Source organism: Asterias amurensis, chromosome 12, assembly GCF_032118995.1.
Source record: "Asterias amurensis chromosome 12, ASM3211899v1".
NCBI classification, from domain to species: Eukaryota; Metazoa; Echinodermata; class Asteroidea; order Forcipulatida; family Asteriidae; genus Asterias; species Asterias amurensis.
Window position 1 is genome coordinate 5,658,976 of NC_092659.1, and position 18,149 is coordinate 5,677,124.

The window sequence follows — 18,149 nt, forward strand, 5'->3', positions numbered from 1 at the left end:
TTGGCATAATTATGTTCAAGAGTGCCACAAAAATTAACCGCATGCCTTTAACATTCGTATAAGGAAACAACAAGTTAACCAAGCGTTTTTAAGACTGCACAAATATCAGAATTGACTGCCTCAAAATGAAATTGAATGACTAAACACATGCCTTAAAAACACTCCTGCGAATTTAAATGCAGCTTCGATGAATTGTTAAATTGAATGATTATTTTGTTAAATCGAATGACGTAAAAGTTGATTTGACTAGTCTTAAAATGAAATCGAATGACCCTTTTTTAGTAGCATTCGATTTCGTGCGAAATAGAATAGGCTGGTGGTTAAATTGGCTGCTCATTTTCCGAAATTGACCGAGAAAACCTATATTCACCTTCAAAAACAAAAATTGATAGGAAATCTTTTTCATAGTTTATTAATGCTTTGGCTAAACCTCAATCTTTCAAAGCACACTGGTATGAGTAACGCCATCAATGTTACTTTTTTCAGACTCGACAGTTTCTTCATTTTCAGATTTACGTTTCGAAGCAAAACACCATTTTACTTTGTGTGTAATGTACACAAGTATCTCAGCCAATGTGATGAAACTTGCTCCAAGAAAAAGTCCAAGTTGACCGCCAATATCGCCTTTAAAAAGAATAATAATCATAATAATACTTTATTGACTTATATTGCGGCCATTTCTTTAAAATGTACAGAACAATTAGACAATAATTACAATGCTAACAATTTGAAAAGCAAGGAAACACCACAATCGCCCCAAAATGAAAATACAAGACCCATATACAGGACTCCCCAAACATTAGAATTGCATTGACATAAAGACAGTAGATGCAAGAGTAAAAGCATTGACATAAAGACAGTAGATATAACAGTAAAAATGCATTGCCATCAAGGCAGTAGATATGATAATAAAAATGCATTGGATAGAACAGTAAAAATGCCTTGACACCAAGTTGGTAGTTGCAACAGTAAAAGGTAAGTACGTTACGCAAACGTAATTACGTTTTAAAACGTATTTACGGAAACGTAATTACGTAAAACGGACTTACGTTAGGTAAAACGTAATTACGCAAACATAATTATGTTATTCAAAACGTAACTACGCAAAACGTAATTATGTTACGAAAAACGTAAAAACGTTATGTAAACGTAATAATGCAAACGTTATTACATTTCGTTAAGTAATCCAAACTTACTGACTAAAGCTGACAGTGAATATGCTTTGGTTTGTTCATATAACTGGAAATTCAGTTCCTCGTAATACACGCTCAGAATCACCATATTATCCCTGCAAAAGAAACAAACGAAGAATTAGGTTTAGTTTAGTCAGAATCACAAAGTTGTCCCTGAAAAAGAAACAAGTGAAGATTTAGGTTAAGTTAAGTCGCCCTTGTGCATTGTTCTTACCAGACGTTCGTTTTAGCAACACCGGCGAGGGACTTTTGGGACGCTAGTCGCGCAGCAGTTTTACCCGGCAAAGTCCAATGTTCTCGGTTATGTGCTCATGCTCAGAACTGCGTAAATGGAAATTTTCGCAATTTATACCCATTGCGAAAGTGCTAACTGGTGCTTATGGTGTATCCTCGGCCCGATTTCATCGGCGCTTACGAAAGCAGGGAGCTCTGTGCTTGCTTACGGCAAGCTTATTTCACTGGTTACCGTAGAAGTTTGGCTTCTGCACGTGCGTACTCCTCGTTACTAGGCATTCTACGCTAAGAACGCTAGCGCAGAAGTTCGACGCTTGTATGTAAGCGGGGATTCGTGATCGTAAACGCAGAGTTCGGCGGTAAGCAGAGCAATGAAATTGAGCCCCTGTCTAGCTAACTTGAGTCCAATTGAGTGCCTACAAATCTAAACCAGGGGCCAATTTCATAGAGCTGCTTAAGCATACAAATTGCTTAAGCACGAAAATAGCTCGCTTATTTTTCACATGTTACTGGCAAAAAAATCATGCCATATACATTGCTTGTGACTGGTATTTAGCTGTTGTTTACTTAGCATAACAATTGAGTGCAGTCTTGGCCGGTTATCTGATTTTACTAAGCAAGGATTTTTTTGCTTAAGCAAATTTTTTTTGCTTAAGCAGCTCTATGAAATTGACCCCTGGTCTTCATTCGTTCTGATACTGTATCTAGAGGAAAAAAAGTTAAATCTAAAATACATAATAATCCTTACTTAATATATTTCTCCTCGACGGCACTTAAATCGTCCACCAATTCAGCGATCGTGTCGTTGAAACCAGGAGAGTTTTGCTTACTCCGGTTACCGGAGAAGAGCACTTTAGTCAATGCTCTCACGGATCTCAGACTGGGTATTACTGCTGTTGAGAGGCCAGTAGAGAAGGCTGTGTGATTGCAAGGCACTCTGCATTCACAGTCTTCAGTTTCACCGCTGTGAAATTGATCTGATGGGAAAACAACATTTTACGAATTTTAAAGGCGGTGGACACTATTTTTGGGTAATTACTCAAAATACACCCTTGATGCACAAGCTGTTTTGTTTTTCTTTTCTTCAGATGCTTAATTTTGAGACCTCAAAATCTAATTCTAAGTCTCGAAGTTGGACGGCCAATTGAGTCAAAATCTTCACAGGTTTGTTATTTTATGCTCTTTTTGAGACACCAAGTGAGAAGACTGGTCTGTGACAAATATTGCCAAACGTGTACAGTGCTTTTATAACACCACTGATTCATGGTTCATTTCTAAAAGTTTGTTCAAGGCGCTGTGGATATATTGTAGTTCTTTAAAAAAAAAAATATTTAGCTATCTGTCTAGTAACGGTCATTGCAGTCCGGTTAAACAAGTAGAAACGACCGTGAGAAATACGGATTTCTCTGAAGACCTACCAGTAATTTGGCTTGCACAGTTCCTTTCCTGAAAAGGCGAACATTCAGTCTCATTTCCAGGATATCTTCATGAAAATGACAAAAACAAACAACAAATTTGTGACCGCATTTGAACGCCCTATGGGGCATTGTTACTTCTTATTTTGACCGAGAAACGACAATGCTACCACCGCGATCATAGGGAACCCTTTTCCCTGATTAAAAATCTGGACCTTTAATATCACAGTGCGCTCCTGGCAAAAGCGGCCACTCAACTGTGTCTGTATCCCACTTTTGTGATGATATAACCCTTGCATAACGCGAAACGCTACGTGGACGCTGAGGCCATGCAAGTATTTTTGGCACCAACCATGGGGCGCTTATTGAAAACGTCACAGACAATGGGTCCATTTTAAAACTTCGTTTGAACCCAACCACCCCCCCACGCGGTCCGCAGCGCACTTTCACGTCCACACAATATTTGGAGGAAACCTTTTTTTTGTGAGGGCCCTTGTTGACCTTGGGATGCCGCGTGCGCCTTGACTAAAGGCTAGGGCTTCTCTAACCAAACAGTTAAATTCTGTTAATTCCAACATTAAAGTTCACGTACCCGACAGGCCTACAGCTACATGATTGTACGATTGCCTCTGTTAGACATTCGATATTGCAGGCTTCCAGGGAATAATTCTCAAACCTGTTAAGCTTGGTTGATGCGTCACATTTTCCATGCGGTTTCTCCAGATTCAAATACTGAAAAGAGACACTTTTAAAGCATTATATAACTGTTAATCAATCCTTTGAATCGTATGCTTATTTTGTAACGTGCCGTTGAAACGCCATGTTTTGTTAAAAGTTATTACACACACTAACAAGGAGTGCACTTATTTAATGCAACTAACAAACAAAGACAGAAAAACAAAAGGTACGGTAAACACAATCACATCAAACATGCATCTGACACCATATCAACAAATGTTCGAATGAGCAAAAAACTCAGTAGTCAACAAAATGACATCATCGCCAAACAACAAGTCGACTTGCTACCACAAGTATGTGACAAACCTCATGAAATGGTTGGAAAATCAATCAAACATAAAACACGCGAGGAGGATAAGCCAAGCTGTGAGATCTGGCGAAAAGATCTTGCCAATGCTTGTGATTAGCAAGGCGACAATTGACGGCGACCCACGATGATTGGCGGCAAATATAAAAATGCAATTTGCAGCTTCACGTAGTTTGCCGATTCCCCCTATTCGTCGTAGTGTGAGTCAGCCTTATTAAGCAAATCATGGAACCAGACATTATTCAAATCTAACTCGCAAATGGCTAATTCTGACCTGCTGTCGTCGGATACCCACATAGGCATGGACACCAGGTGAGATTGCTAGACTTGATTCAACCAATGGAGGCGTGTGCTGGTCGTGTATGACAACTTTCAGACCAGCTTGGAAGTTGTTCGTGATTATTTCGGTATATTCCGACTGTTGATTGAAAAATCGTAAAAATAATTATTAATAATAATAATTATAGTACTGAACATAATGTGCAAAAATCCACAAAAAATGCTCATGGGGCATACAGAAAAAAATACATGTAGATCATGAAAATAAAAGCAATAACAATCATGCACATAATACATTGCAAACAAGATGCAACACTAGGGCCCATTTCATAAAGCCTGTAAGCACAAAAAATTGCTTAGCATGAAATTTCTTCCTTGATAAAAACAGGATTATACCAACCAAATTTCCACGTGATTTTCAGGACAAGCAAACAACAGCTATAAAATACCAGTAACAAGCATTATGCAACAAATGGAAATTTGGATGGTAATCCTGTTTTTATCAAGGACGAAATGGCGTCCAGTGTGATTTCACATTTTGAGCCCGAGTTCCGCATCTTGTACTCTTTAATCTTTGCTTAAAACCAAGTTCGGTTACCTCGAACCTTAACTTAAATTAGTATTACATTTTTGTAGCGTCGCCTTGACTAAACAATGTCCTGTCTATCTATCTTCCCTCAAGTACAGTTCCTGTTTAAGGAGTTCGGTGACTCCCCGAGTAATGTTGTATTGCGGTGCAAATGGTGTGGGTACGGGAACGCGTATAAGTAATGACGAATTGGGTGACGAAGGGGGTGCGGGTAAAAAACACAAGGCAACAGCAATAATGGCCCCTAAGACATTTCATGAATAGATTGCAAGAATGATAACGTAACGTAACGACGCAACTGCATACCTGTTCGATGTTAATAAAGATATCGAGTCCATTGCCCTTTCCTGTTTGGTGAGCTTTAAGGATTGGTGCATCTTTGCCAGAGTTGAACGTCCAGCAGTTGCCGAATGGCGTAAACACGTGCGTGAAATTCTGAAACAAGACATGTGGTGGTACGAACTCATTATCAAAAAAAAAAGAGAAAAAGGCATGAGCTTTCGAAGCAACAACTTCTCCATTTACGAAGGGGGACAAGCTAAGTAGACAGACCTACATGTTATAGTAAATTTGCAAATACAAGAAGAAAGTATAGTGGTTGAATGTATTAGCTTTCGAAGCAACAACTTCTCCATTAACGAAGGGGGACAAGCTAAGTAGACAGACCTACATGTTTTTTTGCAAATACAAGAAGAAAGTATAGTGGTTGAATGAATTTGATAACAAAAGATAAATTCCTGTACAGAAAACCCAGGGTCTCTAAAGTCAGTCCGGGCTCTTGATCTATTTAGCAGCTTAACCCTTTCAAATTATTTGTCTAGGAATGGTCTCTTCTGAACAATGGCCACTTTAAGGTGATGCAGGGAATAGACCGTGGGATGGTGCTCCAAATTCTGCTTTCGAGTGGTCTACTCTACAAAACTGCTTATTTGGTCTCCAAATTTGTAAAAAATTCAACTTACCACCCAAAAAAGTCGTCAAGCACAAAACTTGCACAATAAGGATTTACTCGCGAAAATGTATCAACATTTACGAAAATAAACAAATGACTGAGCTCGATCGTGTAAGAAATAAATAGATGACTATACGCTCGGCCAATCATAGGGCTTTTAACAAGCGTGTGGATGTGTGGACCAATGAAAGAGCTTGTTTCTGAGTGCTTTGGTTCCATGGATTTCATTCAAGGTGATGCAGGTAAAATGACCATGCTCAGCAACTGGCTTATGTATAATATTGTTCCTGATGTCAAACAGTTTAGACTGTCTTCAAACTGTCTTTATCCGCAAAACAGGCACTTGCTTTTCAGAAACAGCGATTTCATTGGATACACTCATTTAATTGGAAAAACGTGCAGTGACGTCTTTCTATATCTGTGCTTGGATTGGTCCAAGGTGACGTAGGCAGCTGCACTTCCCGGTCGTCTGCATTAAAGGGTGCGTTCGTTTAGCTTCCCTGGGTCGACCCCGATGTGTGGCCTTTTCTCTAGGACGAACGTGGGTTATTATCTGCACACGCTCGTCCTGGGAAAAAAACCGCCACACACCGGGGTCGACCCAGGGAAGCTAAACGAACGCCAATAAGGGTGTGTTCGTTTAGCTTCCCCTGGGTCATCCCCGCTCTGCCCCGGTGCGTTCGAATAGCTTTTGACGTCATTCCAGGGGCTCACCCAGGTCAGCCCCTATTGCCTTGCCTGTGGAGTGGGTCACTTTGGGGCTGGCCCCAGGAAAACGACGTCACTACGAGAGCGGTGAGTGGTTGTTCGTTTAGCTCTTGTCAGGGACTCACCGCGGGGTAGACCCAGGAGAGCTAAACGAACGCACAGTATGAATGAAGGTAAGAGCAAAGATGGACGGGGATTGATGCTACTCTCACACTTGCGAATATGAATGTTTGAAATTCGCGATGAATTCGCTAAAATTTTGCGATTTGATAGTAAATATGTTCTCTGTCGTCCTTAAACCTCTCCTTACCAATGTCTTACGCATAATACGCACGCTTTACCAACAGTACCAATGGCTTACCAAATGCTTACGCAAATCGATGGCGAATTACCGTCTTCACAACATTCGCTGAATGTACGGAAGTGCTTCGTATTGCCCCTCTCACAGAGTGGCGAATGTTCTTGCGAACATGAACATTTGAATTTCGCGTTGAATTCGTCCAAAATGACGATTGGATAGTGACTATTTTCATCTCGGTCTCACCCCTCGATCGTCATCGGTCGGCCCTCTCTTTACCAATATCTTACCAATATATTGCGAATGCTTACCAACGCTTACCAATGCCTTAACGAACGTTGCAAACGCTTACGCACGCTTTACCAACGTTAGTAATGCTTACGAAAATCACGCCGAATGACCGTCTTCGCATCATTCGCTGAAATTTACAAACCAGTTTGTAAATTGAGCGATCTTCGTAAGGAGGTGGGGAATAATTTGTGAAGTTTCCGAATTTGTCACCAACGCTTACGAAGACACGGCGAATGTTGCGAAGCTTGAGCGATTGTCAAATATTTCCTTCTGATAGCATATTCGCTAGCATATACGCCGTGTGAGAGCAGCATAAAGTGACCGATCTTCGTAAGGAGGTGGAGAATGACTTGTGAACGTAGTGAATTTTTGGCGAATGTGGCGAAGTTTGACGATTGTTCAATATTTCCGTTCGTAAGCACATTCGCTAGCATATTCTCCCTAGTGTGAGAGTAGCATGACCTAGGCTACAAGCCATTCTCTGGCGGTATGGACCGTTCTAGCCTTGCTCAAGGCAGTCGAATTATTCACTCCGAAAAAAGACCACGGCTGTATAAAAACCCACCCGTATTCACTGTGCGTAACATCGCACGACACGATGCCCCCGTACACTATCCGCATGCGGAGGCCGTGAGGCCGACAGCCTTGTAGGGTCTGTGTTGAAGCCACTGACCTCATTACTATAATAAGAGAAGAGTTCCCACGGTCAGCTCATTACCATAATGCCCGCGAAAGACGAGACATGTCTACCAAAGATTATAGAGCGCCGCAAGGCGCAAGATGCGGAACTCGGGCTGAAATGTGAAATCCCACTGGACGCCATTTCGGCAAGTAACTCTTTTGATACAACAATAGATCAGTGCAGACAATGACCATTCCTATCAATGGGAAACAAAACATTCACTTGCTGAAATGGCGCCCATGCGTATTTCACTTTCCAACAATAGATAAAGCTTCAGTTCCGCATCTTGCGCCTTGCGGCGCTCTATAATCTTTGATGTCTACATCAAACACCACCACCACCACGGACGCTCAGCGAGCATGATAGGCGTGCGTGATTGGACGTCAAAATGAATAATTCATTTGCCTAACATCCTGTCTTGTCTGATAGGTCTGACGAAAGATATACATATTCATGGTCTGCATACTAGCATATCCGAGAGCCCCCCCCCCAATTTTTCCACTTGTGGACAATTTTCAATACAACACATTAAACCCGGAAGTTACAGACCCGACAAGGCTGTCGGCCTGACGGCCTCCGCATGCGGTTAGTGGTAGGAGTGCGGATGACTTGAGTGCACAGTATTCGTACGATGTGACAGTGTGTATACGGGTGGGTCATGCGGTGTGATCGCACGCACCACGCACAGGGTATACGGGTGGGTTTACAGCGGCGTCTTTCCGGAGCGAATAATGCGACTGCCTTGAGCAAGGCTAGGACCGTTCCGGCTTTCCACTAAGCTCCGCCCACCGCACACGTGAGCAAGACACGTGTACGAAAACTCACAATGACGTTCTGCACGATTCTGCCGCGCCTGCCAAATATACGCGCACGCATGACCGAGTTTGTCCGACCACAATCATTGCTGTGATTGGTCAAATGGGTGAACGCGCACAGTTTGATTGATAGGCCGGATCGGTCCATTCGCGAGCCTCAGAGTGTGACGTCAGATGTTCAGGCTACTTAGTGCCTCGCAGTCCAATCATAACGTAGGAGGGTGCCGCGTTATAGCGATTTACAACCGATCGTAAAGTACTATCCACTATCGATCACTGTCTACATATCCACAATCGATCAATGACGTCTTGGGCAATGGCTACTCAGGAGTTTTTTTTTTACAAATAGCAACTCCAAAAAACACTGACCTCTGCATAGCATGGCTTCCCTCGCCATTTGCATTCGAGGAGTGATGGGGCAATAAGGAATCCCGCCCTCAACGTGAATTCAGTAAAGTTGAATATCCTGCTGTCGTTTTCATTCGGTATGTCCACAGTCTGCTCTGTCGAGAAGTCCAAATTAAAGGCAGCAGTGGTGGTCAAGATGTACTTTAAATATTTGTATTCCTCCGTTGTAACTTGACTTTGGCGATATCTGTAAGAATTCCGAGAAAGTGTTTATTTTAAAGGCAGTGGACACTATTGGTAAATACTCAACATAATTATTAGCATAAAACTTTTCTTGGTGATTAGTATTAACGGGGAGAGGTTGATGGTATAAAACGTTGTGAGAAACGGCTCCCTCTGAAGTGCCATAGTTTTCGAGAAAGAAGTAATTTTCCACAAAATTGATTTCGAGACCTCAGATTTAGAACTTGAGGTCTCGAAATCAACCATCTAAACGCACACAACTTCGTGTGACAATGGTGTTTTCTTCTTTCATTATTATCTCGCAACTTTGATGACCGATTGAGCTCAAATTTTCACAGGCTAGTTATTTTATGCATTTGTTGAGATACACCAACTGTGAAGGCTAGTATTTGACAATTACCAATAGTGTCCACTGCCTTTAAGACTTAAATATTAGGTTTTCAAACAATTGTTTAGATACATGAATTGTAAATACGTGACCCGTTTTAAGGCAAAGTATACATTTAAAAACGATCAAGTCTTTCGATTGTTTTATTCATGATATGTAAATGAAGATGAACACAATAAAACCTTCATCTGAAAATTATATTTTCAGAATAGTGAAACTATAGGTTTTCTCGGTCAAATTCGGCAAATGAGCAGTCAATTTCATTTTCATGCGTTCGAATTAAAGCTGTTTTGCCTCTTCAGTTGTGTTTACGTCCCTTGAAATAACGTTTCAAAAACATACAATCAATCACGGTGTGAAATATTCATTCCGAAGGGCGGCGTTTTGAAGAAATCGCGGGAAAAAAATCCGGAGCGAGTTAAAAGCAGGAAGATAATATAGGTTTCTCGGTCAAATTCGGCAAATGAGTAGTCAATTTAATTTTCACGCGTTTGAATTAAAGCTGTTTTGCTTTTCCAGTTGTTACTGCGTTTCAAATTCAGAATTCGGCCATTCAATTTCGTTTTGGGTCGAGTCAAATTCCTGGTTAAGCACTCTGTTCAATTTAGCGTAGCGTCATTCTTTTTCGTGACACACACGCCCCAAGAAGCGTCTGCGAACTTGAATGCCTCTTTGATGAATTGTTAAATTGAATGATTATTTTGTTAATTCGAATGAAACAACATTACATTTGACTAATCCCAAAACGAAATCGAATGACCCATTTGAGTAGCATTCGACTTTGCGCGAAATAGAATAGCTTGGTGGTTAAATTGGCTGCTCTTTTTCCGAAATTGACCGAGAAAACCTATATCAGAGATTATAGAGCGCCGCAAGGCGCAGGATGCGGAACTCTGACGGGCTGAAATGTGAAATCTCACTGGCAAGTAACTTTTATGATACAACAATAGATCAGTGCAGATCAGTGCAGACAATGACCATTCCCATCAATGGGAAACAAAACATTCACTTGCTGAAATGGCGCAAATGCGTATTTCACGTTCCAACAATAGATAAAGCTTCAGTTCCGCATCTTGCGGCGCTCTATAGTCTTTGATAATATACAGTGAGAAGCGTTTATGAGAGTAACGCGTCTCATTTTCAAATTTCAGAGAAAAAAAAACTTATATTCTTTATAGGAACGTTATAGACTTTATAAGAAAACAAAGTCGTGAAGATCACAGATTAACATCAAACTTACACAGTCTAATGATGATGATAGTAGAAAACATCCCTTTAAATATTTCTGCTTGAAATTTCATATTTGGTGAGAAATAAATAATTTAACTTTACGTTTGGAGTTTATAGCTCAGTGACCGTTTTATTCATGTTTTTGTCTGCATCGATGTCATGCGAAATGTGTAATCGGTTATCACTATTTTCTCGTGACCCAGATAGCCGATCGATCTCAAACTGACACGTTTGTCAGTTTATGTACATGATGGATAACATAAAAAGTGCTTACATTGCCAGCTTCTGTTTTGTTAGCAAAACCAGTTTTGAAATGTTCCTTTAAATAACCACTCTACTTCGTAGCTGACCCAAAGTACAGATTACCCGCTTATTTCTCGAAAATGACCTGGTACGGTAAGCCTGTATTATAAAGTCTTTAACAAAAACAATCCATGGATAAATAAATAAGTCCATAAAAGGACCCAAGGTCGAATAGGAAACACCAGGGCGCCAGTACATGGATGTTTTACTACTCAACCAAGCGTAATTTTATTTTCTCAAATATAGTTGCACCTTTAAGGAATGTATTTAGGGGTTTGTTTTATTTTATTTTGGGTTCACCCCATTGTTCCTTGCAGTGGATGTTGAATTACATGCACCGTAGCACCTTGTAAACCCGTTTAATGTGCTTAAAGCTATTATACACTTTCGGACACTATATTATTTGTCATTTAAAATAGATGTCAAACTTGCATCGGGGATTAAGAATAATATTAGTTTGGTTTTTACTCATATTGAAGTTTTGAATCTGAGACCCAATTACATCTACATCTTCATCTATGTCGGTACTCATCAAAGCCTGTTAAAGCCATTTGACACTTTCGGTAAACACTTTTGTCCGAAGGCCCACACTTCGTGTATCACAACTTCTATATAAAATAACAAACCTGTCAAAATTTAGGCTCAGTCGGTCATCGGAGTCGGGAGAAAATAACAGGAAAACCCAACGTCGTTTCCGCACGTTTCGCCGTGTCATGACATGTGTTTAAAATAAATCCGTAGTTCTCGATATATCGAGAATTGATAATTGATTCAATGTTTTCTCAGAAAGTAAAGCATTTCATGGAATAATATTTCAAGCGAAGTCTTTCACCATTTTCTTCTGTAAGCCTTGTAAGTTATTTGTAAATCTATGAATTTTTTTTTTCTGTTCCGAAAGTGTATAATGGCTTTAAAATACCTGCCTGAACGAAAATTGTCAAATCGTGAACTTTTCTGAGTATCATTAGAAAAAATCAAATCTATAATGCCTGTGGATTTGTTCACAAAGCTCGGCAAAGTACCGAGTATGCAGTGCTAACACACATCGGTGGGTGTTTTTAACATCAGTAGCCTAAGCCACCCATAAAAACAAAAGCCAGCCATCCCAAACCGAAATAAACTGCACACAATAGATAACCAATACCTGCATAAATTGCTGCCGAGTTATGATGTTATTGTTTTACGGCGAAAAATGCCTATAATAATACAGAATGCATTACATTCTTTTTAGGGAAGGTAAACGTTTGGCAATTGTCAAAGACCAGTCTTGTTACTTGGTGTATCCCAACATTAAGCATAAAATAACAAGCCTGTGAAAATTTGAGCTATGGACGTCGAAGTTGCGAGAAAATTATGACAGACAAAAAACACCCTTGTTGGACAAATTGTGTGCTCGCAGATGGAATAAAAGACTTCTAGCTAGTAGTGTTTTATTATATAAGTGAGAAACTGCTTCTTTCTCAAAAACTATGTAACTTGAGAGGGAGTCGTTTTATACTATAATCAACAGCTCTCCAATGCTCATTGCCAAATCAGTTTTAAGTTAATATTTGTTTTGAGTAGTTACCAAACGTGTACCTTCCCTTTATAACCAAGCAATGGTTGTAAAGAAGCTTCAAGGTCTAATTAAAGGGATGCTGCAGTGAATTAAAATAAAACAGTTAATTTTGCTGTCATTTATTTCTGATATATGTATTGAACATCAATAAAATGTGTTTTGCTTTTTTCCCCGACATATCTCACTTGCGTAATTAGCGAATAAGTCATGCCCCCCCTTTTGTGGATTGTTACCGCCCCTACCATCGACGTCACGTCGGGAATTCAAACATATCGTCGGCAAAAAGAGTCTGGTTCCTAACTACACGCGCCTAGGCCACACAATGCACACGTCTCTATATGCACACAGCCAGGGGGCGGGGTGGGTTCCCCTTATCTCTTGAAAACCACTTGTAAAATACTTGTGCATTAAATAAAAAAATTTTTTTTTTCTTTTAAACATAAGAGTATAAAAAATGTTTATTAACAATAAAACAATTTTTTGAGTAACTGTTTGTCACGATTTATATGTTAAAAAAATTAATTAAGTGACTGGGGGAGTTGACTCCGCCTACCCCTTTTGTGACGTAGGAAAAGGAAGACTTTGCCTCGATCAAACATAGACCCCCCTCGATGCGTAGATAAACACATGTGCAAAAGTACATGTTTCTAAGACGTGAGTTTGTACGCTGCGAAAAAGGTTTTTTTCCTGGCATTTTTCCGACAATGCCGACCAGGTGTATTGCTGCTGGATGCAGCAAAACAACTAAAGATGGGGTCAGTCTTCATCTGTTTCCTGCAGATCCCAATTATAGGCGGTTGTGGGCTGCGAAAGTCAGATTAACTAGAGCAAAGTGGTCCGGTCCGACGTCTTTTTCAGCGCTGCAGCGAACACTTAGAGCCGTCGTGCTTCGAATCCTGGATACACAACTCATTTGACATGACGAGAAGAGCCATTCTTAAACACGACGCCGTCCCAACAATTTTTCTAGCTAGTGGGAAGTCGAAGAAGGTATCTGAAAGACGTGACGAACTCAGAGGAGCATTTGCTAAACGTGAAAAAATTCGGGTAAGTTTGAACTTTGAGGGTATGTTTTTAGCTTTTGCCAAGTGACACGATTTGTTGTTGGTATCGCATGCGATTCACCGTGCGTGCAGGTCCTATGTGACCGTCCGCCCATTATACAGCAGCCATAGTGCGTGCGTGCATGCAGTCTGCTCCGTGGCCGTATTTCTATAATAATACGTAGGCAGACCCACATCTTACAACCCATTTGGTCACTAAAAAGTCGCATAGTTAAATAAAAATAGCAGCAATAGCTTTTGTAAAAAACACTAGGCGTTCAACATGTTCAAGTTTCAATGTACGTATGTGTGTAAAATCGTGTCTGAATTTGTTTTGATGTGCCATGTTCCCAGACGTAATGTACGGGGGCCCGACTACAAATTTTCTCTCCAAATATCGCGCCTTGAAATACGTCACGAACAGCGCCCTCTCGGGTCGGGGCCTACTCGTAACTTTGTAAATACAATCAAAACTAAGATTTTTAAACCTTAGTTAATTTTTTATTCACATTCCTCTCATAAAAACACATATTTTAGTGACAAAAGCTTTATTTAAAAAAAAAAAAAAAACACTTCCAGGTGACTTTAACAATTCATCAAAGCAGCATTCAAATTCGCAGACGCTTCTTGAGGCGGGTGTGTCACGAAAAAGAATGACGATACGCTAAATTAAACAGAGTGCTAAAGTAATTTGACTCGACTCTAAGCGAAATTGAATGGCCGAATTCTGAATTTGAAACGCAGTAACAACTGGAGAGGCAAAACAGCTTTAATTCGAACGCATGGAAATGAAATTGACTGCTCATTTGCCGAATTTGACCTATATTAGCAACTAAATAATCTTTGAACAATTTGCTGTATTGTGGTGTTTTAGTTTTTTATTCCTAATCTATGTTTAACGTCCTTGCGACAGTGCAGTTTATTTTTATTCACTTGTTAATAATTATGTTATTTGCGATTTTCAATTAATACAATTTATTGTAGGTATAAGGATATGTGAATGACAACATGACCCGTGGTACCAATTTGACAACACCCTAGTTTTGCAGTATGGCAGGCCTACCTGTAACAACGGGCCACCAAAGCAAAATGAAGTTCTTCTTCATACCAACCTGTTGAAGTTACAATTGGTGACTGCCGGAAAGTCAATGATACAGCAGAGTGGCCATAAACATGAGGCATTTCATTGTTACTCTATAGTTTTGCAGTGTAGAGACCTATAACAATGGGCCACCATAACTGAGCCTATTTCAACTCGGCACAAAAAAAGAACATTGGTCTTCATACGAACCTATTGAAGTTACAAATGGTGACTGCCGGAAAGTCAATGATACAGCAGAGTGGCCATAAACATGAGGTATTTAACTGTTACTCTATAGTTTTGTAGTGTAGACCTGTAACAATGGGCCACCATAACTGAGCCTATTTCAACTCGGCAAAACAAAACGGAATAAAGGTCTTCACAACGAACCTGTTGAAGTTACAAATGGCGACTGCCGGAAAGTTAAGCCTTTCTAACAAAGGTATATTTGTGACAAACATCACCCATAGTCTCAATTTTAAACACCGGTTATACCCTAGTTTTGCAATGTATAGACATGTAACAATGGGGCACCATAACTGAGCATTATTTTGGAAAACAAAGCAAAATAAAGGTCTTCATAACGAACCTGTTGAAGTTACAAATGGTGACTGCCGGAAAGTCACTGATACAGCAAAGTGGCCGTAAACATAATAAGGTATTTGTGACAGAAGAGACCTGTAACAATGGGCCACCATATTATAACTGAGCTTTTTCCAACTCGGCAAAACAAAACAAAATAAAGGTCTTCATACGAACCTGTTGAAGTTACAAATGGTGACTGCCGGGAAGTTCAGATTTCTTCTATACTCCACCGATATGGCAGTATTGGCCGTATACATGAGGTAAAATGAGAACCTGTCGTACACTTGGTACACACATACACAGAAACATGTCATCATGATGGACACCCATACCAGCTTGAAGCGTACTCTGGTATTGTTAGCAACTCGAGCGATGCCATGTAGGCTGGTGCTGTTGGCAAACTCATTCTCCAAGTTGACATCGGATCTTCTTTCATCCATGATGATCTACAGTCTAAAACGTGAATACAGAAGAAAAGATATTACTTACAAGTGCTATTCACACGACAGAAATTTAACTGGGGTCCTTTGCTTTATTTTAGCATGGTTGTAAAATGTATGCATTGTTTGAAAATATATTTGCAAGAGAACTTGGACAGTAGAAACAATTCCAGTTGTCCTTTCACACGAGAAATGTTTTGGTAAAATTGTACACCCATGCTACAATTTAGCATTGGACCCTTGATAAAGTGCTCTCGTGTGAAAGAGGCTTTAGGCCCAAAATATTGAGTTTCCGGTTGTCAAATCGCCATGACTCTATACGCCGTTATACCCTAATCCTTTTATTCGGCTTGAAGGCACTGGACACTATTGGTAATTGTCAAAGACCACTCTTCTCATAGGTGTATCCCATACATAAAATAACAAACCTGTGAAAATTTGAACTCAATTGGTCGTCAAAGTTGCGAGAAAATGGAAGAAAAAACACAATTTTCGCACAAGTTGTGTGCTTTGCTTGAATTCGACACCTCAGCTGATTTCTCGAATTAAATTCGATTTCTTTAGTGAGAATTTACTTTTTTCTCAAAAAACTACGTTACTTTAGAGGGAGCCGTTTTTGTCACAATGTTTTATACTATCCACAGCTCTCCATTGCTCGTTACCAAGGTAAAGTTGTTATATAGAACAAGTATTTTGAGTAACTACCAATGGAGTCCAGTGCCTTTAAAAAGACATGTGAACAAAATGATAGTAATAATAATAATTGGACCTTGGACAAAAATAATGCATGACCTTGACCAACTTCACAGTGTTTGTAAACAAAATTCATATAAGAAACAGAGCACCAAACAAAAATCCCCAAAAAGTCTACCGATATCCGTGATTTCACCCTTTCCCGACCTATCGACCCTTTTATTAAAAAAAATGGTATGTAAACGGAAACTGATTTGTTATTGTCTAAAGTCTTTAACAATATACAGAGCTACATTGACACTATTACACGAATCTATTTCATATTATACTGTACTAACGTATTATCTTCAAGATACTGGACACGTTTGGTAATTGTTGAAGACCAGTCTTCTCACTTGGTGTATCTCAACATTATGCATAGAATAACATACCTGTGAAAATTTGAACTCAATTTGTCATCGAAGTTGCGAGAGAACAATGGAAGAAAAAAACACCCTTGTCACACAAGTAAGTTTTTATGCTAACACTTTGAGTAATTACCAACAGAGTCCAGTGCTTTTAATGAATTGAAAAACAATCTCATTTCTACAATCGTATTTCCCAAGCCTGTCCAGGGCCAAATTTCATAGAGCTGCTGAGCACAATAATTTGCCTAGCATGAAATTTCTTCATTGATAAAAATCATGATTAACAACCAAATTTCCATTTTGTGGCGTATTCCTTGTTACTTGTATTCAGCTGTTGTTTGCTTATCCTGAAAATCACGTGGAAGTTTGGTTGGTAATTCTGTTTTTATCAATGAAGAAATTTCATGCTAATCTAATTTTTGTTGTTAGCAGCTCTATGAAATTGGGCCCAGGTCTCTATATTTCATTTCATTTCTAGCTCTATACTACCTTTACTCTCATTAATCCTGATTCCTGCTACGACGTTTAGGCGTACATGTACATAAACGGAGACACCAAATCGCAGTCAGCAGCTGAAGTGTTTGTACTGCTTCTTCTCCCGCCTATTAAGTGTCTCATCGTGGTAATAATTTATGCAGGTTTACGGTCATTGTCAATACGCGTCACTACAACAAGTCAAAGTCTTTTAAAGGCAATGGATGGACACTATAGGTAATTACTCAAAATAACTGTTAGCATAAAAACGTACGTGGTAACGAGCAATGGAGAGCTGTTGAAAGTGTAAAAAAGTGTGAGAAAAAGTAGTTTTTGAGAAAAAGGTAATTTCTCACTCAAATAATAGAAGACTTCAGCTATTGCATAAAGCTCACATAGTATTGCAACAAGGGTGTTTTCTTCCATTATTCTCTTGCAACTTCGATGACCAATTGAGCACACATTTTCACAGGTTTGTTGTTAAATGCATGTGTTGGGATACACCAAGTGAGAATACTGGTCTTAACCAAACGTGTCCAATGCCTTTAAGGACATTGTCCAATGACTCTCGTCTACCAGTAGTTTCCTATTGCCACCGGTTTCTTCGACCACTCAATTGTGTATGCTTCATAAAACCTGAAAAGAAGACTGATCGCCTCATTGGTTTGGTTATCTCCCGGTTTATTAGGCCTGGCTAAAATAATTCGTTGGTGTGAATTACAATGATATGGTTTGCTACACCTTAACAATCTAAAGACGCAGTCAGAATGAACACAAGCGAACTGTGAGGAAGGTTGTATTTTGGTATTAATATTCAGTGGTTTGGTTATCTCCCGGTTTATTAGGCCTGGCTAA

General features: G+C 39.7%; 1 protein-coding gene across 1 annotated transcript; it reads right to left on the reverse strand.

Annotated features, from left to right (window-relative positions):
* Positions 1-439: 439 nt before the first annotated feature.
* On the reverse strand, positions 440-15,720 carry LOC139945345 (acid-sensing ion channel 1-like). The gene is made up of 9 exons (XM_071942696.1): positions 15,455-15,720; positions 8,871-9,096; positions 5,062-5,190; positions 4,162-4,305; positions 3,435-3,574; positions 2,846-2,910; positions 2,176-2,404; positions 1,197-1,288; positions 440-624 (listed from the first exon to the last, which is right to left on the reverse strand). Exons 1-9 carry the CDS (start codon positions 15,718-15,720, stop codon positions 440-442), a joined length of 1,476 nt encoding a protein of 491 aa, XP_071798797.1.
* Between the last annotated feature and the right edge of the window lie 2,429 nt (positions 15,721-18,149).

Coding starts and splice junctions, on each gene's coding strand:
- LOC139945345 (XM_071942696.1), bottom strand. CDS start 15,720: ATGGATGAAAGAAGATCCGATGTCAACTTGGAGAATGAGTTTGCCAAC. Junction 4,306..5,061: donor TCTTTATTAACATCGAACAG/GTATGCAGTTGC, acceptor TTCAATCAACAG/TCGGAATATACCGAAATAAT. Junction 2,911..3,434: donor TGTAGCTGTAGGCCTGTCGG/GTACGTGAACTT, acceptor ATTTTCATGAAG/ATATCCTGGAAATGAGACTG.